The sequence below is a fragment of the Hoplias malabaricus genome, chromosome 17 (assembly GCF_029633855.1).
Source record: "Hoplias malabaricus isolate fHopMal1 chromosome 17, fHopMal1.hap1, whole genome shotgun sequence".
Lineage (NCBI taxonomy): Eukaryota > Metazoa > Chordata > Actinopteri > Characiformes > Erythrinidae > Hoplias > Hoplias malabaricus.
In genome coordinates, this window is record NC_089816.1 from 32,591,925 (window position 1) to 32,617,804 (window position 25,880).

Sequence of the window (25,880 nt, forward strand, 5' to 3'; positions counted from 1 at the left end):
CACGCCACTGTTTTTGTCAGGACCTCCAAAACACACTGTGTGAGCTTGATAAAGATCTGAGTGGGTCACATGTTTCACCCAAAAAAAATACTAAGGGGTACCCCTTTGTGTTTTTTCAGACGAAATTCTCGACCGACTCAGATTTCTTCCAAATTCACGTTGTTGTTTAAGGAGGCCCTGGCTTACACAGGGGTGTGATTATTTTCAGCCTATCTCATCCCAAAGCTGAGATATGATAATTATACAGTTATAAATTTTATGGACTAGATGGGGTCCAAATATCTCAGCTTTGGAAAGTGGTGGAGCGAAAATAACCACACCACTGTTTTTGTCATGACCTCCAAGACACACTGTGTGAGTTTGATGAAGGTTTGAGTGGATCACATTTTTCACCCAAAAAATACTAAGGGGTACCCCTTTGTGTTTTTTCAGATGAAATTCTTGACCTACTCAGATTTCTTCCAAATTCACGTTGTTGTTTAAGGAGGCCCTGGCTTACACAGGGGTGTGATTATTTTCAGCCTATCTCATCCCAAAGCTGAGATATTATAATTATACAGTTATACATTTTATGGACTAGAAGAGGTCCCCATATCTCAGCTTTGGAAAGTGGTGGAGCGAAAATAAGCACACCACTGTTTTTGTCAGGACCTCCAAGACACATTGTGTGAGTTTGATGAAGATCTGAGTGGGTCATATTTTACACCCAAAAAATACTAAGGGGTACCCCTTTGTGTTTTTTCAGATGAAATTCTTGACCGACTCAGATTTCTTCCAAATTCACGTTGTTGATTAAGGAGGCCCTGGCTTACACAGGGGTGTGATTATTTTCAGCCTATCTCATCCCAAAGCTGATATATGAGAACAGACGTGAATGGGATTTTCTTTCAATAGGTTTACTTTTGTTGAATATATTGCAATGGTGAGGCTTCCTCTGACATCCCTATGTCTCACCTATTATATCTTCTTTAATTTATTAGAACTGAGACCCCCTGGCCAAATACAAATTCAATGTAGGATATATTGGACTGAGCAGGCTTTTGTGATCATACTCCTCTACTAATGTGTTTAGCTAGCTTCACTGGAAATAGGAATCCCATCTTGATATATGCAGTTATACATGTAATGGACTAGAAGAGGTCCCCATATCTCAGCTTTGGAAAGGGGTGGAGCGAAAATAACCACACCACTGTTTTAGTCAGGACCTCCAAGACACACTGTGTGAGTTTGATGACGATCTGAGTGGGTCACATTTTACACCCAAAAAAATACTAAGGGGTACCCCTTTGTGTTTTTTCAGATGAAATTTTTGACCGACTCACATTTCTTCCAAATTCACGTTGTTGATTAAGGAGGCCCTGGCTTACACATGGGTGTGATTATTTTCAGCCTATCTCATCCCAAAGCTGAGATATTATAATTATACAGTTATACATTTTATGGACTAGAAGAGGTCCCCATATCTCAGCTTTGGAAAGTGGTGGAGCGAAAATAAGCACACCACTGTTTTTGTCAGGACCTCCAAGACACATTGTGTGAGTTTGATGAAGATCTGAGTGGGTCATATTTTACACCCAAAAAATACTAAGGGGTACCCCTTTGTGTTTTTTCAGATGAAATTCTTGACCGACTCAGATTTCTTCCAAATTCACGTTGTTGATTAAGGAGGCCCTGGCTTACACAGGGGTGTGATTATTTTCAGCCTATCTCATCCCAAAGCTGATATATGAGAACAGACGTGAATGGGATTTTCTTTCAATAGGTTTACTTTTGTTGAATATATTGCAATGGTGAGGCTTCCTCTGACATCCCTATGTCTCACCTATTATATCTTCTTTAATTTATTAGAACTGAGACCCCCTGGCCAAATACAAATTCAATGTAGGATATATTGGACTGAGCAGGCTTTTGTGATCATACTCCTCTACTAATGTGTTTAGCTAGCTTCACTGGAAATAGGAATCCCATCTTGATATATGCAGTTATACATGTAATGGACTAGAAGAGGTCCCCATATCTCAGCTTTGGAAAGGGGTGGAGCGAAAATAACCACACCACTGTTTTAGTCAGGACCTCCAAGACACACTGTGTGAGTTTGATGACGATCTGAGTGGGTCACATTTTACACCCAAAAAAATACTAAGGGGTACCCCTTTGTGTTTTTTCAGATGAAATTTTTGACCGACTCACATTTCTTCCAAATTCACGTTGTTGATTAAGGAGGCCCTGGCTTACACATGGGTGTGATTATTTTCAGCCTATCTCATCCCAAAGCTGAGATATGATAATTATACAGTTATAAATTTTATGGACTAGATGGGGTCCCCATATCTCAGCTTTGGAAAGTGGTGGAGCGAAAATAACCACACCACTGTTTTTGTCATGACCTCCAAGACACACTGTGTGAGTTTGATGAAGGTCTGAGTGGATCACATTTTTCACCCAAAAAATACTAAGGGGTACCCCTTTGTGTTTTTTCAGATGAAATTCTTGACCGACTCAGATTTCTTCCAAATTCACGTTGTTGATTAAGGAGGCCCTGGCTTACACAGGGGTGTGATTATTTTCAGCCTATCTCATCCCAAAGCTGATATATGAGAACAGACGTGAATGGGATTTTCTTTCAATAGGTTTATTTTTGTTGAATATATTGCAATGGTGAGGCTTCCTCTGACATCCCTATGTCTCACCTATTATATCTTCTTTAATTTATTAGAACTGAGACCCCCTGGCCAAATACAAACTCAATGTAGGATATATTGGACTGAGCAGGCTTTTCTGATCATACTCCTCTACTAATGTGTTTAGCTAGCTTCACTGGAAATAGGAATCCCATCTTGATATATGCAGTTATACATGTAATGGACTAGAAGAGGTCCCCATATCTCAGTTTGGCAAGTGGTAGTGCGAAAATAACCACACCACTGTCTTTAAAAGGACCTGCCTTACACACTGTGTGGGTTTGAAGAAGATCTGAAGAGGTCACATTTTTCACCCAAAAAATACTAAGGGGTACCCTTTTGTGTTTTTTCAGACTAAATTTAAATTTTTTTTTTTCAGACTAAATTTTTTTTTAATTTAGTCTGAAAAAACACAAAGGGGTATGTGTGATTCTAAGATGATACAGAGAGTTGTCTAAAAACCTCCAGATGGCGTTTCTCTGCTGTGAGCAGAGAGAGAGAAAGCCTAGCGCCGGACCCAGACACTTTGATTTTTTACCCATTTACAAACACTGGGGCTTCGTAAACACTTTAAATTATAGCCCGCTAATTACTGGGTAAGTACAGAGAAAGTAAGTCGATAAGTAAGATTAAAAAAGTACTGAGTAAGTAAAGGGTATGATAATAGATTAAAGTTGTTGTTGTTGTTGTTGTTATAAATAAAACAACATTGTATATAATCAGTGTTCATCCTCAAATTAAACATTCCTGATGATTCTCGTGGCTGAGTTTTATTCCAAAAATGCTGTTCCCTTTGAAATAATTCTGGAAACAACAAGTGTTTTTTAAAAGAAGGAAACATTTTTTTCTCTAACAAATACATTTTAATTATAATAGAGCATGAATGTTTCTGTATGTTAATGTGTTTTGGATCAAAGAAACTTTGTTGTTAAATTTAAAAAAAAAATTAATGAAAAAAAATGTCCATGAAAGAACAGTCAGAGACGTTAATTCTGTGTTCAGGCGGAGTGTAAACTGTAGAGAAAGAGCGGGAGCTGACGGAGCAACGTGAAGGAGCTGAAGGTGAATGAAGGAGGTTCAGGCCGTTTCTGCTCTGAACCAGTCTGTGATTTCTCTCTGGTTTTCTGAGACCCGTTTCATGTTGGCTTTAGTTTTCTCGATGCTCTGATCCAGAGCGGAGCTCGCTGATCCAAACCCCACCGCCGCATTCTCCTCTTTAAACCGCAGCAGCTTTACAACACAGAGCACACACACACACACACACACACACATTAGTCTCATTGTAAAACCCACACAGCAGTGTTCTCCCCCTCGTTTTCTCAGTTTTTACTCAGTGCTCTTATTTCTCCGCGCTCGTTGTGTCTGTTTTGCTGCATTTAATCTCGTCTTTGCGCTCTCACATAAAGGTGGGTTCAGCGCTGTGATTGGACAGACTCAGACGAGGAGGCGGGGCCATTCTAAAGTCTCCGTACTTGACGTCAGAAGCGGAGCAGGATCAGGACGCCTCGTTTTGTCCTGTGTTTTCAGACTTAGGCTGCGCACAGGGAACTGACTGCGTGGGTTTTGTTTCACAGTGTGTTGGTTGGTGGGCTCCAGATTCACACAGTAATGGGAACATGTAGTGAACAGGGGACAATGGTGGTGCAGCCCAGGCTCTGACAGGACTTGGAGGCACCGATCTGACCTGATCCTTCATCATAAACAGCTGATCAACCAAATACTGTATTTGAAACTGCAGATGTTAATCCAGCTGTGCTCTGGGTGGTGTCACCTGTCTCAGCTGCACTGGCAACTGGAACAGGGGAGAAACAATGTACATTTTTTTTACAGGATCACACACACACACACACACACACACACACAGAGACATTGCTCTTCAAACATTTCATAATTCTGACTCTCAGCGTCCTTTCCCAGATCAGGTTTAGTAAGTTAAACAAGTCCTAGCTCAGACATTTGATGAGCAGTGTGTGCAGAGGGTCAGTCACAGCGTAGCACTGTGAACACGCAGCACACATCAGTCAGGAACTTACTCAGTGAAAAGGTATTTCCACTCGACTGTGACGAAGTCCCACGCCAAATCCCGTCCCTCTCTGTTTCCAGCGATCTGAACGATGACAGAGGTGGCGTCTTGTTTCCGGATCTTCGTCGGGTCCAGGGTGTATCTGATGTACCTGCGTTTAAAACAAAACATCCAGACGAATGTGTGTGTGTGTGTGTTGTCCATCAATTTCTAACCTCTAGAGGTTTGTCTAACCTCTGGCGTATTAAAATTACTTTAAAGTAGCATAACCAAGCTGGAGGCCTGGACATCAGGGGAGCTGTACCAAACCCAGCCAAACAGGCCATTCCCATATGGGGAGCCCCCTCCATGGACAATAAACTGGTGCATTTAGACGTCAGAACAGAATTCCATGTTTCCTCTGTGCTCACCTGCTTAAAAGTCCTTTATCTTTGGTGCAGGCCAGAGCTGACATCAGTTTATCTGCCTCACTAGCGATGCTGGCAGTCTGGAGCATCTCCCAGGCGAAGTCCCACTTTTTAGCACCCCCTGCAGCAACAGCGCTGCAGTACACTGTGGATCTCAGGTTTGGTGAATTCTAAAAACCAGAGACAGTTCAGACAGTGAGTCTGGGCCTCTCTCCTGTTCCTACAAACAAATTCAGGACATGTTTGATATCTAAACACACTATTTCAGCCACTTCTAGTAAAAATGACTGCACTGATCATGACAAACTGGACCAGAAGTGGCTCAAACAGTGACCTATGGATCTGTAGTGCATGCAGTTCCTAATGAGCTGTCTGCTGCCACTTTTCCACTGCAGGGTTCCTACTCTACTGACCTTTCTGCTCCTCCAACAGGTGAATCAGGTCCTGGTTCTGGAAGCGGGTTCTTGTTTAGTGGCTGTTCTCTCGTGGTTCAGAGCGAGTCGAGTAGGGACTAAACCGTGGCGTGTAAACCTTGCAGAGTGCTGATTGTCCAGAGAGAGTTGTCACTCTACGCCACGCAACGCAGACGACCAGCACCAACTCTCCATCTGTAAAATCTCCAGCTGCAGCAGAGATCACGTTTGTTCTTATCCGACTCACGACGGCAGCTCGTAAAATGACGCTGTGGTCTTTTGAAGAGGTTCAAACGCTCCTTGGATCGGTGGCCGACGAAAGAATCCAGCGAGAGCTGGACGCTGCAACAAGGAAGGAACAAACTCTACTGATCTGTCTGAACTGATGACGGAGCTGTGTTCAGTCCCAAACAACAACAACACGCCAATACACCATGAGTAAACACCGCTTAACGTTACCACCGCCGTTGTTGTGGTTTCCAAAGCCCACTGTTCCTCTTAGAGATATTTTGGGTAACAGTGGGAGTGGAAAACCAACCAGGGACCAGAGTGGAGTAGAGTAGGGACCATGTTGTGGAAAAGCACTGTAAGTGAATAGTGTAAAGGAACAGGGAATGAAGCTGAGCTTGTTTCACTCACGGATTCTGCTCTGGATTCTGAATCCACTCTGTGAACCAGTCTGGTTCAACTCTGTGGTCAAAATCTGACAGCTGGGCACTCCAGTGCTGCAGGCCACTCTGATCGCATTCACCTGATTATACCTGGGTACACACACACACACACACACACACACACACACACACACACCTCAGCACATCAGCCAGGAACATCAACACTCCAACACCGAAGTTTTATAACAACAGGTCATCTTTTGCTGCACAGATGGTCGTCCTCAATGCCTTCATCACTGGACACAGGACGCTGCCCCCTGTAGGCTTGGTGGACTATTCTCAGTCCAGCAGTGACACTGAGGGATTTAAAAACTCCAGCAGCACTGCTGTGTCTGATCCACTCTACACCAGCACAACACACACTAACACACCACCACCACGTCGACAGTGTCACTGCAGCGCTGAGAATGATCCACCTCCACATCACACCTGCTCTGTGGGGGTCCTGAGCGCTGAGGAACAGAGGGGAAGGGGGGTAACAAAGTATGCAGAGCAGAACTAGAGTGCTCCTGTATGGTCAGTGCACTCTTTAGGTGGTACGTACTGATCCATGTGTCCGTCTGGGACTTTGGTCCAGTTCATGGTGATGTTCTGGTAGTGTTCGAAAAGTGGTGTGACTTGCTTCCTCAGATACATCTGCAACCAAGAGTCACTGATTAATAAACACAAACAAGACTTGAGTTCTGGAGTCTGACCACAACCTTATGACCATCACTGTGTGGCCCACAGCTCTTTACCCTGACCATTACCCCAACACGCTCAACAGGGGGCGCTGTAATCAGATATAACTGCACACTCAGATACAATCCTGATATTTAAGTGTGCTCCCTGTAGCTCTCAATGTTTTGACAAATCTAAAATAACGTTGACCAGATTTTCTTCTGTTCCCGTTCTTCACCTGAATGCTGTTGTAGAGCGCCGTTTGGTCAAACATCAGGTAGAAATAGTCCAGATTGTCCAGAGCAGCCTTCCAGGGCACGTAGTCTCTCTCCTTCCAGAGGAACCTGGTTGTGTTTCGAGCCAAACTGATGGGAATCATCTTGGCCCTGTAAAGATCCAGAGATTAAACAGGTGAAGCTACATCTATCCACTAAGCTATCTGTAAAAACAACAGAGATGAACAGAACAAGCTGTTTTTATTTTGATAGGTAAATTAGCTTCTCCTTTTTTATGAGTCGTGCTTTTTGTTGTTTTGACTCGTGAAGCTCGTACTCTCTAACTTTTATAATAAAAATAAATGGAGAACTAATGCATTAACCGTGGATGGTGAGTTATTATTGGTCTGAATGTTGAGTGAAACTATAACTGTATTAACTGTATTAGCAGTGCACATTTTCTTCTGCCACAACAACCTGAAATGAGTAACTCTTCATGAACGTTAGTATTTATTCACAATAACTGCTCAGTTATCAGGACAGAACCATCACTCTGTCCAAGACTGGACCAAAGTCTCCAGTTTAGTGATGATTTTGTAGGTCACAAATTCTTCATAAACCCTTGCTTGGCTCAGTTTGTTTCTGCTCATGATTGAGATGCACTCACTGACTGATTGTGAACTTAGAGTTCATTGTGAGGACAGTTTGCGATGCATTACAAATGTGGCCATAACCAGTGAGGACTATTGTAAACAACAATAACCAACGTTTTAAAAGTGTACTATCCTTTGAACACTGCAGCTGTCCTTCACATGATGATGAATGGACCAATAGAAATGCTTCAAAATTATACATTACATTGAAAGTTAAAGGGTTATTTATCCTCTTTTAAAACATTCAGAAACATCTGTGCGTGATATCAACATTAGGGCTTTAAAACACATGTACACTGACAACAGGTTATTTACAGAAATGGAGACACTCCACGAGTGAGTGAGTGAGTGAGAGTGACTGGGTTAAGCGCTTACAGGACATGAGTGAATGAGTGAATAATGATGTATATGACTATGTAGACCCTAGTGTTATTGTCTCTTTATCTGATGGTTGTCCAGGGTTAAGTGTTATATCTCTGACCTGGTGGTGATTGTTGAGCTGTTTAATGATGTTCTCCCAGTTCTCAGAGTCATAGTTAACCCTGTAATACCCGGCCCCTTTAAGTTTCAGCAGCACCCAGTCATCCCCTGCCATCTTCATCCCACTGTGAAACACTGAAAACACAGATCAGATGAGCACAAGAACCCGGCGATCACCTCATAATATCTGGTGGGCACATGATAGTAAGTATCTCTGTCCTTAAGGGCCTCCATAGACAACCTGCAAACCAGGTATGAGCCCCTCTCCCACCCCCTTGTGGACAGAACTTAGCTACTTGAACTGAGATGGTGTATCCAAGACAGACTCCGGGTCCAGGAGGAAGTGTTTCTGAGACAGGCGTCCAGTTCAGGTGTTGACCGTGACCACTGGGAATCCCATCTGAAGAACCCAGCGATCTATGATTTCACGAATATCCACTGGGAGAACTGTTCCATTAGCATCAGCTGCCTGGAAGGAACCATAGAACACAGCTAAGGTTTGTCTGAGGAGACAGAGCTCCAGCTTTAATAACTGTTCTCAAAGTTGTCTCATTCATTTAGGGACCTCTCCACAAGGGGGCACCCTTAAATGTCAGTACTGTGTAATAGCTTGTGTCATTTCACATTAGTCACGAAACTCTTGTATGACATGGAAACGAGCAGAAACTGAGAGCAGTTGATGAATCAGTTGCCTGAAATCAAGCTCCGCCCACCTGAACCTTATTTAAATTTTATTTACATTATGTCCTCAGTCCTGCAGATATTTTATAGTGATGGAATGAAAAGATAACGATTCAATCAGATGCTCATGAGCCAATGGTTGTCATTACACAAAGCTGCAGAGTGGTCTTACGTTGCCGATGAGTTTGAAGACCTGGTCTCCACAGACATTGTACGCTGCCACTACTGTGTTGAGTGCAGCGTTGCGCACCGTTGTGTCTCGATCCCCGATGTGTATAGCGATGTCTTTCAGAGCTTTGGCTGGCGTTGGCTGACAGACATTCATACCGTAATTCTCAATCAGGCACCCCAACTCTTCAAGACATTCTGCAATGAAAGAGACAATAAGACTGAGTGCAACATTAAACACACACAGACAGTTCTTTGTCGTTCTTAATCGGATGGTTATGTGGCGTGTGATCGGATGTGTTTGAATATATATGTTAACACAGAGCTGTCACACGACTAAATTCTTAAAAATAATAAATAAATAAGTACATTCTCTACTCAATAAAGAAAGATTTACTTTTAATATTAGAATTCCTAAACGGTTCAAATAAACAACAAAGCACTGATACTGTTACCAGATCTCTGCTTGGCGTTCTTGGACTTGGCTCCCTCCATTAGGAATGGAAACATTTTACTGGCAGAATAAACGTTACACAGCATGGTCAGAATGGCACGGACGTCTTTGCGCACGACATCTTTTGATTCCCCAACCTGCATCAGAGCAACAAGGAAACCCACAGATAGTGTGTTAAAAACAACTGTAAAGAAAAAAGAAAACAGGGTTTTTCAAAGGTAAAATCTCCATTAGCATCTGACCACTGTTCAAGCAGAAGGTGACTCGAGTGACCAACAGACCACACAAATGGGCTATTAATGGGCTATGGGCCTTAAACTGATTGAGATAATCAATAAATAAAAAGGCCCTGTGAAGGACTGGCGCCTCTCCATGGTGGGTTCCTGCCTTGCGCCCACTGATTCCAGGATTCCCCTGAACTGGATAAGCGGTTACAGACAAAGAATGGATGATTGTAATGTAGCTCATGTCTTGAATTAACAGAGTTCATTGCCAATCTTTGGCAGAAATATTCAGTGCTATATGAATGTCTGGTACGAGTGGGAGAGTGTGGGTGTGAGTGAAACAGCATCCCTCTGGGGCCTCACTAAGGGTCACAGTGTACAGAGTGGGCCATTTATATGGATACACCTTAATAAAATGGGAATGGTTGGTGATATTAACTTCCTGTTTGTGGCACATTAGTATATGGGAGGGGGAAAACTTTTCAAGATGGGTGGTGACCATGGTGGCCATTTTGGACCCAACTTTTGTTTTTTCAATGGCAAGAAGGTCATGTGACACATCAAACTTATTGGGAATTTCACAAGAAAAACAATGGTGTGCTTGGTTTTAATGTAACTTTATTCTTTCATATTGTTGTTAAAACCAAGCACACCATTGTTTTTCTTGTGAAATTCCCAATAACTTTGATGTGTCACATGTCCCTCTTCCCATTGAAAAAACAAAAGTTGGATCCAAAATGGCTGACTTCAAAATGGCCGACTTCAAAATGGCCACCATGGTCACCACCCATCTTGAAAAGTTTCCCCCCTCCCATATACTAATGTGCCACAAACAGGAAGTTAATATCACCAAGCATTCCCATTTTATTAAGGTGTATCCATATAAATGGTGCACCCTGTACATTTCCCACTCTGTTCTCACACGTACTGACCTGGAGACTTTATAAGAGCACCAGGAGGATAAAGTCCGGGTAATGTCCAAGACAAATGTTGTGGGTTTTTGTGAATTAATACACGAATAGCTGAATACTCTGACCCTGCCCTAGTGCATGTGTCCCCTCACTGTTGTAAAGATCCACTGACCTTACTGGATTAAGTAGGGGATGACGGAGGATGCTTCATATTCACTGAGATGGTAGTTCTCCCTGCTCAGCATGGTGAAGAGGAGTTTGAGGAACTCCATGGCTTTCATCAGTATACTGGTGCTAGTGTCGAAGAACCGCAGCGTAAACCACTTCAGAATCAAGTCCAGACAGCCAACCACAGCCTCCGCCTCTGCCTCCATGTGCTGAGAAATTGAGGGAAGCACACGAATGATTAATGCAGTCCATCACTTTAGCATGTGCTTATATATAAGCCCCAGAACAATTTACAGGTATTAAAACTTTGCCACGGTCTAATACCTCAATCATGGCATTGACGGCCTTGACTTGGTGCTGGAAGTCGTAGTGAAAAAGCTCGTCTAGCAGCCACTTTGCCAGGCAGGTAGCCATCTGTGTCTTAAGCTGTTCCACATACTCATCCCATGAGGTGATGAAGTTCCACTTTAGGATCTATAAAAACACCACAAACCCATTGCAAATACATCCTGTTTCTCCAGGCTCCTAGAAGCAGAAACGCTGACAGTTGTCCACATGTGTAATGATACTTAGGAACAGACTGATCTACAAATCCAGCGTGGCTACAAATGGACTGTGGCTAAAAAAATCTATGCTAAGCTAAGAAGGGAAAACAAACATTACTCCAGTTTCTTTTGAGATCTGGACCGTTCTAGTTCACCCTGCCAATAACTTTCTGTATCATGTCTCAGCAGAACACAGTACCGTTGTTGTTGATCATACTTTAATTTCATGATCACCGGGGGATTGTGGGAAAATGGTTAATTTCATAATTTTATACTTGCTCTGTATGAGGTCCTTGAGCCTCATCGCTGTTTAACACTGGTACATAACCTTAAGGCTTGGAGGGGAAGATTGTTTGGTTTGCTCCCACATACGGTGGGAGAGAGAGACAAAATGGTGACCCTTCTATAGGAACTTCTTCCAATTCACCCAAATCTCTCATGTGACCAGTTCATCTTTTCTCCAGTGAAGATCATTGTACACACAGCAGAAACAAGGCTCAAGAATGTATTTCCCAAAGGGCAACCTACCTTCAGCGACTTCTCCTCCTTCATCCTCTGCTCCTTGCTGTTGAGCACGAGGATAAAGATGAGGCCCGATTTGTCTTCATCATCTTTAGTGGATGCTTTAGTGGAAACTGGAGCTTTCTTACCCACCACTCCCTGAAGGAAGCACAGTATTTACAAGAATTAGAACCACTTTACTGACCACTGCGCTTACACACACGGGAATTTGTTCTCCGCATTTAACCCAATCCGTGCAGTGAAACAAACACTCACTCGCACTCACACACCCACAAGTGAACACTAGGGAGCAGTGAGCATGTCATGTCAAGTTCTAATGAAAATGATACTAAAATTACAAACCCCTTACCTATAACGACATATTGGCTATTCTTAAGTAGGCAAATATAAATCTGCACATCTGCAAAATGTATTTCCGGTGTTGTGTGGAACTGTGGGTGATTTCAGAAAGACAGACACAGACGGGGACATGTACCGGAGGCTGATTTTGCCGGGGGAGCGTTCTGAGCAGGTTTAGAAGGAGCAGCTATGGCAGGTGCAGCAGGTTTGGCTGGCATTACTGCCCTGGCCTTCTCAAGCATCCCCACCACCTGGTGCTTTGAGGCCGGCTACAGAGAGATGAAAACATGATGTCAACACGTGTACTTTTTAAAAAATATAAACAATCCATATCAATCTCACACCTCTGGACAGTGTCACACATTCACTCACACACTCACACCTGTGAACAGTTTCACACACTCACCCAGTCACAAACACACTCAAAACTGTGTACTGTTTCACACATTACCCTAGTCACTCACATACTCACACCTGTGGACAATTTCACACACTCACCCAGTCACTCACACACTCACAACTGTGGACAGTTTCACACACTCACCCAGTCACTCAAACACTCACACCTGTGGACAATTTCACACATTCACCAGTCACTCACACACTCACACCTGTGGACAATTTCACACACTCACTCAGTCACTCGCACACTCACAACTGTGGACAATTTCACACACTCACCAGTCACTCACACACTCACACCTGTGGACAGTTTCACACACTCACCAGTCACTCACACACTCACACCTGTGGACAGTTTCACACACTCACCCAGTCACTCGCACACTCACACCTGTGGACAATTTCACACACTCACCAGTCACTCACACACTCACCCAGTCACTCGCACACTCACACCTGTGGACAATTTCACACACTCACCAGTCACTCACACACTCACCAGTCACTCACACCTGTGGACAGTTTCATACACTCACCCAGTCCTTCGCACACTCACACCTGTGGACAATTTCACACAGTCACCCAGTCACTCGCACACTCACACCTGTGGATAATTTCACACACTCACCCAGTCACTCACACACTCACACTTGTGGACAGTGTCACACAGTCACCCATTCACTCACACACTCACACCTGTGGACAGTTTCATACACTCACCCAGTCCTTCACACACTTACACCTGTGGAAAATTTCACACAGTCACTCAGTCACTCGCACACTCACACTTGTGGACAGTGTCACACAGTCACCCATTCACTCACACACTCACACCTGTGGACAGTTTCACACACTCACCCAGTCACTCACATACTCACCCAGTCAGTCACACACTCACACCTGTGGAAAATTTCACACACTCACCCAGTCACTCGCAAACTCACACCTGTGGACAGTTTCACACAATCACCCAGACACTCACACACTCACACCTGTGGTGAGTTTCACACACTTAGCCAGTCACTCACACACTCACACCTGTGGACAATTTCACACACTCACCAGTCACTCACACACTTACACCTGTGGACAGTTTCACGCACTCACCCAGTCACTCTCACACCATTGTGTTCCTCTGCATGTAGTTATTGTACTGTGACACTGTTTTGTTGTAGATGCACAATCCCATAATCTCGTCTGGATCCATGTTGGAGACAGTGAGGTGAAGCCCACTCTGCCCAAATTTCAACTTTACCAAACATATCAGGTTTAAACATATATATAAATAATAGTAAATGTCTGTGACCTGCATAAAAAATATTGGTGTTTTCTACAGATGTGTATTAAACCTGCAGTTGGCTATTCTTAAGTAGGCAAATATAAATCTACACATCTGCAAAATGTATTTCCGGTGTTGTGTGGAACTGTGGGTGATTTCAGAAAGACAGACACAGACGGGGACATGTACCGGAGGCTGATTTTGCCGGGGGAGCGCTCTGAGCAGGTTTAGAAGGAGCAGCTATAGCGGGTGCAGCAGGTTTGGCTGGCATTACTGCCCTGGCCTTCTCAAGCATCCCCACCACCTGGTCCTTTGAGGCCGGCTACAGAGAGATGAAAACATAATGTCAACACATGTACTTTTTAAAAATATAAAAAATACATATCAATCTCACACCTCTGGACAGTGTCACACATTCACTCACACACTCACACCTGTGAACAGTTTCACACACTCACCCAGTCACTCACACACGTTTCACACACTCACCCAGTCCTTCGCACACTTACACCTGTGGACAATTTCACACAGTCACCCAGTCACTCGCACACTCACACCTCACACATTCACCAGTTACTCACACACTCACACTTGTGAACAATTTCACACACTCACCAGTCACTCACACCTGTCGACAGTGTCACACAGTCACCCATTCACTCACACACTCACCAGTCACTCACAGACTCACACCTATGGACAGTGACACACTCACCCCGTCACTCACACACTCACAACTGTGGACAGTTTCACACACTCACCCAGTCAGTCACACACTCACACCTGTGGACATTTTCACACACTCACCCAGTAACTCACATACTCACCCAGTCACTCACACACTCACACCTGTGGACAATTTCACACACTCACCAGTCACTCACACACTCACACTTGTGGACAATTTCACACATTCACCAGTCACTCACACACTCACTACTCTGGACAGTGTCACACACTCACGCATTCACTCACACACTCACACCTGTGGACAGTTTCACACACTCACCCAGTCACTCACACACTCACACCTGTGGACAGTTTCACACACTCACCCAGTCACTCACACACTCACACCTGTGGACAACTTCACACACTCACCCAGTCACTCACACACTCACCCAGTCACTCACACACTCACACCTGTGGACAATTTCACAAACTCACCCAGTCATTCGTAAACTCACACCTGTGGACAATTTCACACACTCACCCAGTCTCTCGCAAACTCACACCTGTGGACAGTTTCACACACTCACCCAGTCACTCACACACTCACACCTGTGGACAATTTCACACACTCACCAGTCACTCGCAAACTCACACCTGTGGACAGTTTCACACACTCACCCAGTCACTCACACACTCACACCTGTGGACAATTTCACAAACTCACCCAGTCATTCGTAAACTCACACCTGTGGACAATTTCACACACTCACCCAGTCTCTCGCAAACTCACACCTGTGGACAGTTTCACACACTCACCCAGTCACTCACACACTCACACCTGTGGACAATTTCACACACTCACCAGTCACTTGCAAACTCACAACTGTGGACAGTTTCACACACTCACCCAGTCACTTACACACTCACAACTGTGGACAGTTTCACACACTCACCCAGTCACTCACACACTCACACCTGTGGACAGTTTCACACACTCACCCAGTCACTCACACACTCACACCTGTGGACAGTTTCACACACTCACCCTGTTACTCACACACTCACACCTGTGGACAGTTTCACACACTCACACAGTCACTCACACACTCACAACTGTGTACAATTTCACACACTCACCCAGTCACTCACACACTCACACCTGTGGACAGTTTCACACACTCACCCAGTCACTCGCAAACTCACACCTGTGGACAATTTCACACAGTCACCCAGTCACTCACACACTCACAACTGTGGACAGTTTCACACACTCACCCAGTCACTCACACACTCACAACTGTGGACAGTTTCACACACTCACCCAGTCACTCACACACTCACACCTGTGGACAATTTCACACACTGACCAGTCACTCACACACTTACACCTGTGGACAGTTTCACGCACTCACCCAGTCACTCTCACACCATTGTGTTCCTCTGCATGTAGTTATTGTACTGTGACACTGTTTTGTTGCAGATGCACAATCCCATAATCTCGTCTGGATCCATGTTGGAGACAGTGAGGTGAAGCCCACTCTGCCCAAATTTCAACTTTACCAAACATATCAGGTTTAAACATATATTTAAATAATAGTAAACTTCTGTGACCTGCATAAAAAATATTGGTGTCTTCTACAGATGTGTATTAAACCTGAAGTTTACATTTTGACCACACGATGCCATATACCAACTATAAGATTACAGCAATTACAGTGTTTCTTTTACTCAACATGGATGGATTCGCTTTATGTGACATGCTGAGGTTTAATAGAAAATAAATCCTTTTAAGTGTTTCAGCACAACACACACTCACAAATGTAGAAAAGTTCACACACTCACTCAAGGTGATTCAGGAAGAGGAGTCAGGGAACATGCTCAGATGAAGCACTGGCATCTCTGACAGCAGCCAGTATATCCTCCTTTGCTGGGGTTTTAGCATGTGATCCCTCTGTCCAATCACAGTCCTGTTTCTACACCCCGGGTTGCCAGATATGTCACACAATGGCAGACAAACACAGCATGCTGCAGCTATGAAAGAGAGCAAGCAAACACTTCTAACTTCGTTGTCTCAGAAGGTAAGGTTTTATGATCTGGGAAAATTGAGCACTAAAATTGGGTTTTGTTCCTACAGCAGTTATAAGTTATTTCCTGTTTTTTTTTTAAAGAAACACTTACCTCTGTTCTGAAGCGGGCCTGACTTATGGGGGGGAGCAGTTCTCTTTATTTGGACCGCTGCAACAACCTCTTCAACCGGAGCTGTTGCATTAGTTCCTCCTCTTTCCTCTTCCGTTCTTTAGCCAGTCTTTTGCATTCCCGTCGGTGCTGCTGGAACGGGTCATTCGGATCGTTCTGCCTGCAGAAGTCCGATAGTCTCCTGTAGGTCATCCTTACAAATTTTGCCAGTCGACCTTTCACCGTCTCAGGCTGCTCTGTGTCCTCCTTTTGCCTCTTTATCAGCACCTTGTTCACCAGGGCCTTCTTTGCCTTTCTCTCCTTTTCCTCCTGCTCCTCCTTCATCTTCTTTTCCATTTCTTTTCCATTCCGTGGACCACACACTCTCTGTTCCATTTGTTTTCCCTTCTCCATTTTTCTCTTTTCCATCTGTCTACTCTCCTCCTCTTTCTCTCTCTTCTGTAAGGCCCTCTGCTCTTTCTCTCTCTCTTCCCTCAAACGCTCCTCCGCCCTCATCCTTTCATCTCGTTCTTCCTTCAAAGCATCTCTCAGCTTTTCTAACTCCTCTTTTAACTCTCTCTCCTCCTCCTCTCTCAGCTCTCGCGCCTTGTCCTGCTCCTCCTGCCGTATCTTTTCCTCTTCCAGTTTATTCCTTCTCTCCTCCTCCTCCTCCTCTTCCTCTTCCTCTTTCTTTCTCTTCTGAAAGGCCCTCTGCTCTTTCTCTCTCTCTTCCCTCAAACGCTCCTCCGCCCTCATCCTTTCATCTCGTTCTTCCTTCAAAGCATTTCTCAGCTTTTCTAACTCCTCTTTTAACTCTCTCTCCTCGTCCTCTCTCAGCTCTCGCGCCTTGTCCTGCTCCTCCTGCCGTATCTTTTCCTCTTCCAGTTTATTCCTTCTTTCCTCCTCCTCCTCCTCCTCTTTCTTTCTCTTCTGAAAGGCCCTCTGCTCTTTCTCTTCCCTCAAACTCTCCTCTGCTCTCAGCCTTCTACCTCTCTCTTCTCTCAGAGCTTCTCTCAGATTCTCATTTTTGAGTTTCATCTGGTCTGCCTCTTTCAGAAACTTCTCAGTCACTGTGATCTCTTTCCTCAGTCTCCTTCTCTCCAGCTGGTCGTCTCCATCTGACCTCCATCGTTCTTCACAGCGGAAGCGCGTGAGAACCTCAGCAGTGAACTCCTTCCTCTCGCTGTCCATCTGCAGCAGGTCATGGAACATCACTTTCTGGGCTTGTTCCTGCCCGGCCAACTTCTGCTTCAACTCCCTAGCCTTCTGATCTCTATCCTGGCGGATGGAGGTGGTCTCATCCTGCAGTCTCCTACACAGGGCCCTCCTTTGCTCCTCGAACCTGCTGCTCATGATGGAGCTGAGATGCTGCTGGCAGTAACTCGGGTTCATATTCATCAATGACAAAATACAGTTATTCTGCAACAGAAAGCAGTCTATTGTTCTTAGGAGTTCTCCCGTTCAATCACAAAAGATGAATAATAAAACTCCTCATTTTGTACTACTTTTAAAAGAGTGTGTGGTAAGAAACTGTAACATCCGTCCACTCACCTGAAGAGTCTGGTTACAATTACTAGCGTTACGCAGGAGCACCGTTTACACACACGCCTCGTGCTCTGTGACGTCATAATCATGTCCTGACGTGGTCGAGGGTCTGGGACCTTGGAATCTTCGCTTTTTTTTTCTTAAGAGGGTGAATCTAGCGAATATTTGATTTAATTAAATGTACTTTGGATTGAATTTTAATGTTAATATCTAATAATATTAAAATGTCTAATTTATTTTTACTAATCCGTATTTTTACTGCAATAAATATAATGTCCACTAAGCACTGGGAATAAAGGGTATTTTTTTAAATTTGCAGCTCACTTTCAGGCAGTCACATAATGACCCGATTAACCATTAAACGACTGAATAATTGCTGAAAGTATAAATAAATGTATGCGAGAGAGAACCGCAAAACCTCAAACTAACAGCAGAGGGCAGCACGACACTGCCTCTGTTCCTCTGTTCCTCAAGTAAAAACTCTTTAATATTTGGTCTTGGGAAGAGAATATGTTGTGTTTCGTAAATGAAATACATCCTTCTTGTGGTTTTTATTGCAGGGTCTTGCAAAACGCCTGCAAAGATGTGATGTTTCACGACCATCGGACCGCACATGTCAGGCACGAGGGGTGCGGACTGACTGAGGCGGACGCACTTACTAAAACACGGAGAACTTTAATGAAACCAAATACAAAACAAACACTAACAGACTTGAGGGAAAACACGAAGCAGGGAACAGATGAGGCAACACAACGACTGAGAACTGAAACAGAACTATAACAAGGACAGACTAGATTGGGGAACGAAAACGATGATAGGTAACGACCAACAAGAAACTGCAGAGACAGACAGACAGACTAAATAACACGACCATTCATTTGTTTTGTTTGTTTATATATATATATATATATGACTTTGACAATGGTGTTGTTGTTCCCTACAAGTCCCATGGTGATTTGGTGAGGTTCCATCTGGCTTTGAGGAACCCATGTGAAGTCAGCGCTTTGCTGATCTTTACTCACATTCCTGGATAAAGTATGAATGATGGGGGAAAGATTTAGGACCCTGTGTAGGTCTGACTCATGTGGCAGGAACTTACGAGCTTGTTCCTCACTTTTCATGGACTTTGGGGTCAGTTTGACCGAGTTGTACTTTTGCAACTTGTCCTCACTTTGCAGCCTATCATGGAACACATTTTGGTCTTAACCATTTTTGCATCCCCCTTTTGCTCTTTTCCAGCCTTTGTTCGCTGACTGCAAATGCGGCTCTGAGGAGTTTTGCACACAGTCCCTATACTGCTGTTTGTTGTACGTATTTTGCTGGACTATGTGATGTTTCACTTCAATCCCTTTTTGTCCTGCTCTTGGGAATTGAATGAGATCAATGTCACATTGGATGTTTTTGTGGTTACCCTGGTTTGTCAGGTTTTAATGTATCTCTTTCCGGAGGACATTTGGAATCCGAATGGGTTTTAGGAAAAGGAACTGTTATTGTTTGGACAGTCATTTTTTCATTCTCTGGCTCATGGCATCCTTTGTCACTGTTGGTGCATGAAAGGTGTCGATAGTCTCTGTAGACCTGGTGTCTAGATGACAGGACTGAGCTTCAAGGTGATGTGAGTGTGAGATGGGCAGGGGTTTGTGAACCTGAGCGCAGATCTTCAAACACTTGAAATCAATCAGTGGCTCAAGCCTGTTGAGCAGGACCAATAAGGAAAGGAATGTTTTCAATAGAAGACACATATACAGGGTGAACCAGACTTATGGGCCCTATTGTTATGAGCACTCTTGCCACAGAATTTATTTCGATACAAGTGTATGAATAAGGCTCAATTTGGAGGGAACAGTGTTGTAACTGCAATCTCCATGGGGTGAGTTGTGCTGTGGCCCACACTTCATTAAAGAGCATGGATGACATCAAAGTCATGTCTGATGCAGTGTCCAAGAGAGCTTCTTGTACAAGCTTCTTTTCCAGGACTGTGGTCAGGTGTAATCTACGAGCACCCAGGTAAACACATGAGTAGAGGGTGTGATCAGAAAAGCCTGCTCAGTTCAATGTATCCTACATTGAATTTGTATTTGGCCAGGGGGTCTCAGTTCTAATAAATTAAAGAAGGTATAATAGGTGAGACATAGGGATGTCAGAGGAAGCCTCGCCATTGCAATATATTCAATACCAATAAACCTACTGAGAGAAAATCCCAGTTAGCATCCGAAACACCACCTCTAGCAGCAACCCAAGCTTTCCTTGGAGGAGGTTTCCCATAGTAGTAGTAGTAGTAGTATTTTTATTGTCAATTCTGCATATACACAGGACATACAGAGGATTGAAATGACGTTAATACAAATACTGGCTAGCCACTGCTTAGCTTCAGGAGATTAGCATGTTCTGGTAGATTAGCCTACGTTTACGCTAAGTAGCTATTGTGACCCTGGTTCCTATCACCACCGTTGTAAAGAAATAAGTAAACAATGACCCGTTTCACATGAACCCCCCTGAAATAGCGTGTGTGGTATAGAGTTTGATGTGCCATATATAAAGACTGTAAACATCTATTAGATTCTAAAACTTATCAGAGATGTATGATTTTTTATTTCTTTTGGATGACAATGTCAGACAAACACAGTACCACCGTATATCGCCGCTGTGTGCTTTGTTTAGGGCATAGATTATTGCAATTGTCCACATAAAAATAACTCCTAATAGAAACCCTTTACGATATGTTTTACCTTTCATTTATATGTGGAGAGCTGGAGTCTCAGAATAATATCATGACCCATTAGCTGCAGTCAGTGAATATAAATAGTCAGTGAAGCGCTAGCTATTTGTAGATACCAGTATGGATTCTCTCACTGCTGCTTTGAGGCAATGACACTGTGCTTTACAAACTGCAAAGCAAACACCAGGACACTGTGTTTACAAACAGCATTTAATTCTACGAGTTCCATAGTACAGTCAAGATCATCCAAAATAAAAAAGACGATTTACAATGATCACCACAAACAAAAAGAATAGGCACCACTTGTGATTTCGCAGGAGTTTATCTGAAGACACATGTGGTCCAAGTCCTTACCAACCCTCCTAGACAACAGCTATAATTCAGTCCCCAGTCTGTCATTTTTTATTTTCTTTCTAAGTGGATCTTACTGGGGGACTTTGGGTGTTCACATTGTCCCATACACGTTATACAATCTTAAAGCTGCACTATGTGGGATGTGGAGACTTCTCTGGTGGAAATATGCAATTGCACACAACATGTGAAAGAATGCTTTGTAACTCGGGTTGTGATTTGGAACCCTGTTCTTCAGAGATTGTAAGGGAAGGATATACGATTGTCATCGTTGATTTTGCTTGTGAGGCCTCGCTAATACTCGCAAATCCAACCCATCAGGTCAGACTGTCTTTTTGATCGGCCTATGCCATTATGTAAAAGTGTATGATGCGGTACACAAAAACTCCCACTGAATCCAACCTCACATCTGAATCCCACAGAAGCACAGACTCTAACTCTAATCCCATTTCCATAGTGCAGCTTTAAGCTGACACATCAATAAATAAAACGCACTGGACTCACATTACTGTATTTGATTTTACTGGAATTTTTATCCACATTTGAACTGTGAATGTGTCAGTGCTGAAAATCTCATCGATCTCAGTCTAAAATAAACTCCTCAAAGAATCAGCCATTCCTAGGGGGTTTAAAAGACGAATTCAGGTTTGCTTTAGTTTGATCTACATTTGTGGTCTACTTGTGATCCACGGTCAGAACAAAGAGAAGAAGACCAGACCTGTGTAAGGTTCAGCAGTGAAAATCCACTCTCCGCTTTGGAGCTCAATAAACGGCTTCTGTAAATAAGATATTCACCATAATAAGAGGGATTTTGCTTTTTTTAAATATTTTTTTAACACTGTACATTGCTCTCCTTTTAAATATGCTTTATTTACTATGATCCTTAAATAATATCATTTAAAATAAAATAATTACTCTTCAGTAGATTCATTTTTCTATGTGTATAATGAATAGTGCAGGGTGAGTAGGTACAGTCCGTGTTGCCATGGCTCTGTTCTCCAGCACATTGGCTTTGACATGAAAGAGTGACTGTATGATGGGAAATTACCAATATTTCAGTATAATTATGATACGTTTTGAACATAATTAAACAAAATGGTTCTAATGATGGAGACCAGTGTCTGAGTCTTTTTTTTCACCTGTAGTTTTTAAGCCATTTATGAAGAAGATACATATTTTAAGGCAAAACAGTCTCTAGAATTTTGTTTTTTAAGTTTGTCTATAATCTATATCATCTCAGATGTGTTTCAGGTCTATATTAGGTAAACCATATAGAAATCTTCACTCTTAAACACACCAAAGCTGTAATAATGACATGTCTGTGAGTGAGCCGTTTAGCAGATGTGTACAGCTCTGTCAAAAATGGAGGCATGCGATTAAGTTCCACTGCAGATAGGCCCCTGTATGTTTCACAAATAAGGTGCTATGTTATAGGTTTATGTTGATCTCTTGTTTCTGTACAACATTGCAAGAATTGCAAGGAACTGCCCTGGAACACACTCACTCATGTTTAGCAGGTTTAGACATTTCCACAAGGGGGCACCATTAGCAATCACAGGTTTTTGTATGTTTTGCATCTGTTCCTTTATGTATCTATTTGGCAAAGTCTGTTTTGGGACGGCCTTTACTTCAAAAGCATTGCTTGTAACTCCATTTTTGAGGTTTCTCTTTGTCAAATATGACATGCTGGAATTCTAGACAGACATTTATGTCTGATTCTTCAGTCGTCTGCCAGCTCTTTGCCAGCATTCGTGCACCTCAAGACTTTTTCCGTCACACAATGTCCTGTTGTATTAACACAGACACAGCTTCGGTCCTCAAGACAACTATATGGCTTATCTAATGGGTGTAAAATGGCCCTCAAATTAAGGCTGGCGTCTTAAGCTTTTAAACACTCAGGATATATCTGCAGGTCCAGGATTCCGTTATTTGCTTCTGTGGATAATTTATCTGATCCAAATAACAAAGCTTGGTCTGGGATTGCAAAAAGGTTAACTTGGTAATAGCAAAGTCAATGAACTGGAGACAAACCAACCAATCATCCACTGTGTCCTCCGTTACGTACAGAGTGCACTGCATGTGAAACACTGCATAAAGGAAAGAAGTATATTTGGTCATGATGGCTACATACTTAAATTCTGTGATCAGTGAGATCTGGCCTGTTTGCAACTTTAGGCCTTGGTACAGTTCCACAGATTTCAGTACTGAAGCACAAACTTTGAGCATAAAGAGACCCAGCAACATTCAGTGGGGGAAAATGGAATTTTGGGATCTTCGAGAAAATAAAACTTAGCGTTCTAGCATTTACTTGCATGTGCCATTTGTCTTAAGCAACAGCTGCATGTAAAACAACAGCTGCATGTAACCAAAAGTTATTCTCTGTTAATGCTGGGATCACACTACACAATATTTTTGTCGTTTATGACGTTCGCTGAGTCAGATTAGCGCTATAAATTTACGTCTTGGTCGGGAGACCCCAGCATAAACTGTAGTAACTTGTAGTAGGCTGTACACATGTGTTTTTATATTAACTACTATGGGTTTGCTAGGCCACTGTAAATTTTTCTTACTGAATTAAAGGCCTTGTTTTTATCAATGTTTTCAGATCATTTCTCTGAAATGTTTTGGCATTGTGCTTTTAAACAGATCAATAAAGAGCATTGTACTGGTCCCCTGTAACAACACAATACCCTTAAAGCACAAACAGTGCTCCTTAAATCCCATTAGGACACATTAGCCTTGGAGAGTCAGAATGGCTTCAGGCTTTTCCTTGATATTCAAAGCCAACAACTGTAATTGTATACTTCGTCTAAAATAGACATTATAGCATGACACGTTAAGAGATTTTTGTAACCCATCATGCAACATCTTAAATAGTTGTGTATACAGTAGTGCAAAAGTATGCAGCCGATTGAAGGTCATTCGAGGAAGATGTCTTCTGTGGGGCAGGAGTACTCCATGTGTTCTTTGTAGAACTGCTGAAATGCTTTCCTGTAGAAAATAGCAAAGGCACAAACAACTTATGTTTAAATTTTGCTTATGATGTGAGGTAAAACACAAAGTTCCAGCCACTAAAACATGTACAAATGTAATCATACATTCATTCATTATCTGTAACCCTTATCCAGTTCAGGGTCATGGTGGGTCCAGAGCCTACCTGGAATCATTGGGCGCAAGGCAGGAATACACCCTAGAGGGGGTGCCAGTCCTTCACAGGGCTACACAGACACACACACACTCACACACTCAACCTACGGACACTTTGAGTCTCCAATCGACCTACCAACGTGTTTTTTTTTTGGACTGTGGGAGCACACCGGAGCACCTGGAAGAAACCCACGCAGACACAGGGAGAACACACCACACTCCTCACAGACCGTCACCCAGAGGAAACACACGCAGACACAGGGAGAACACACCACACTCCGCACAGACATTCACCCGGAGGAAACCAACGCAGACACATGAATATACAATCAGTCCCTACCTCTGTCTCCTCGACCTCCGCAGCTAAAAAGCCCCATCCTGTTTTTAAGGCATAAGAACCAATGGCTTTCTGAATCCATGTTTTTGAGAGCATCTTTGGAAGACTGTAGTTTCAAAGCTTAAGTGCTCAGCCATGGTACTGAGTTCTTATTGCACTCATGATAAACCTTCTAGTGTCTAAACACCAACACATAGACACATTAACAAGGTTAAAAACCTCACTCGAGGGGCTCTTAAAAATGTTCTCAGAAAAGTGGGTAGGCTCCGGACCCATGGTGAACCTGAAGAGAGTGAATCACTTACAGATAATGAGAGAATGAATGAACGAATGCAGAAAAATAAAAAGTTAAGCAATCATCAAAGTCATCATAAAAAACTCTCTGCCAATATTTAAACCATGAAAACAGCTACTGTCTCTTGGGGACCTACGCAGCTGTATGTACCCTTTAAGAAATCATCCTTACATTACTGGACACCGGGTTGTGTACGATTTAGCTTTATGGGCCAGAGTCAGCTCATCGTATTGTGCTGAAGGTCAGTAGTGCTTACCCCACAGATGCAGCCAGATGTGGACCATGTTCCTCGGAGAAGAACACGTGGCAGGCGAACTTCTGGTGCGCTGGATGTTTGGTGATTAGTCCGAAATACCTGAAACAGTATATGCAAAATAGCACGCTCAGGACAGGAGTTACTGAAGTAGCCACTGAAGTGGCTTATGAAGTTTGGAGTTTCCATGGTCACGACCATCTCAGGACCCCACAGAGGAGGTATGATACGGGTGGTGACCATTTTCAGAGCTGACACTGTCATGGTGATGTGTTTGTGTTTCTTGTGCAGGTAAAAGTGGATCAGATACATCAGGGACGCTGGAGTTGTTAACAATTGTGCTCACTGACCATTGAAGAACAGGGTGAAAGGGGACTTTCAAAGTATGCAGAGCAACAGATTCACTAAATTCGGTAACTGTGGAACCACAAAGTGCTCCTGTAACTTGGACATGGATGCAGTTTAACGTCCCAGGCTGCAGATTTAACAA

General features: G+C 43.2%; 3 protein-coding genes across 5 annotated transcripts in view; all 3 read right to left on the reverse strand.

The window, feature by feature from the left end:
- Positions 1-3,587: 3,587 nt before the first annotated feature.
- On the reverse strand, positions 3,588-9,547 carry LOC136673322 (aminopeptidase Ey-like). The gene is made up of 10 exons (XM_066648726.1): positions 9,508-9,547; positions 9,034-9,250; positions 8,275-8,328; positions 7,094-7,241; positions 6,740-6,831; positions 6,164-6,285; positions 5,525-5,866; positions 5,115-5,281; positions 4,715-4,855; positions 3,588-3,911 (listed from the first exon to the last, which is right to left on the reverse strand). The coding sequence occupies exons 1-7, from the start codon at positions 9,545-9,547 to the stop codon at positions 5,814-5,816; spliced, it is 726 nt and encodes a 241-aa protein (XP_066504823.1). The 3' UTR covers positions 3,588-3,911; positions 4,715-4,855; positions 5,115-5,281; positions 5,525-5,813.
- LOC136674046 (cytoskeleton-associated protein 5-like) lies at positions 8,113-17,012 on the reverse strand. 3 transcript variants are annotated; one of them, XM_066649893.1, is made up of 11 exons: positions 16,747-17,012; positions 16,411-16,599; positions 14,086-14,218; positions 12,352-12,484; positions 11,883-12,014; positions 11,134-11,283; positions 10,819-11,018; positions 9,508-9,643; positions 9,057-9,250; positions 8,500-8,672; positions 8,113-8,338 (listed from the first exon to the last, which is right to left on the reverse strand). In XM_066649893.1, the coding sequence occupies exons 5-8, from the start codon at positions 11,904-11,906 to the stop codon at positions 9,595-9,597; spliced, it is 423 nt and encodes a 140-aa protein (XP_066505990.1). In that variant the 5' UTR covers positions 11,907-12,014; positions 12,352-12,484; positions 14,086-14,218; positions 16,411-16,599; positions 16,747-17,012; the 3' UTR covers positions 8,113-8,338; positions 8,500-8,672; positions 9,057-9,250; positions 9,508-9,594. The 3 variants fall into 3 exon arrangements, with proteins under 3 accessions (XP_066505990.1, XP_066505989.1, XP_066505991.1); XM_066649892.1 differs by having other exon boundaries at positions 8,113-8,672; XM_066649894.1 differs by lacking the exons at positions 8,113-8,338; positions 8,500-8,672; positions 9,057-9,250 and having other exon boundaries at positions 9,533-9,643; positions 10,814-11,018.
- Positions 17,013-21,230: 4,218 nt separating this feature from the next.
- The window catches only part of mapk8ip1a (mitogen-activated protein kinase 8 interacting protein 1a), a 37,544-nt gene continuing 32,894 nt past the window's right edge, over positions 21,231-25,880 (reverse strand). The window contains exons 11-12 of the mRNA XM_066649853.1: positions 25,394-25,492; positions 21,231-24,349 (exon numbers count right to left, since the gene is read on the reverse strand). Coding sequence (XP_066505950.1) covers positions 24,277-24,349; positions 25,394-25,492 — 172 coding nt within the window. The 3' untranslated portion in view covers positions 21,231-24,276. The remainder of the gene's footprint in view (positions 24,350-25,393; positions 25,493-25,880) is intronic.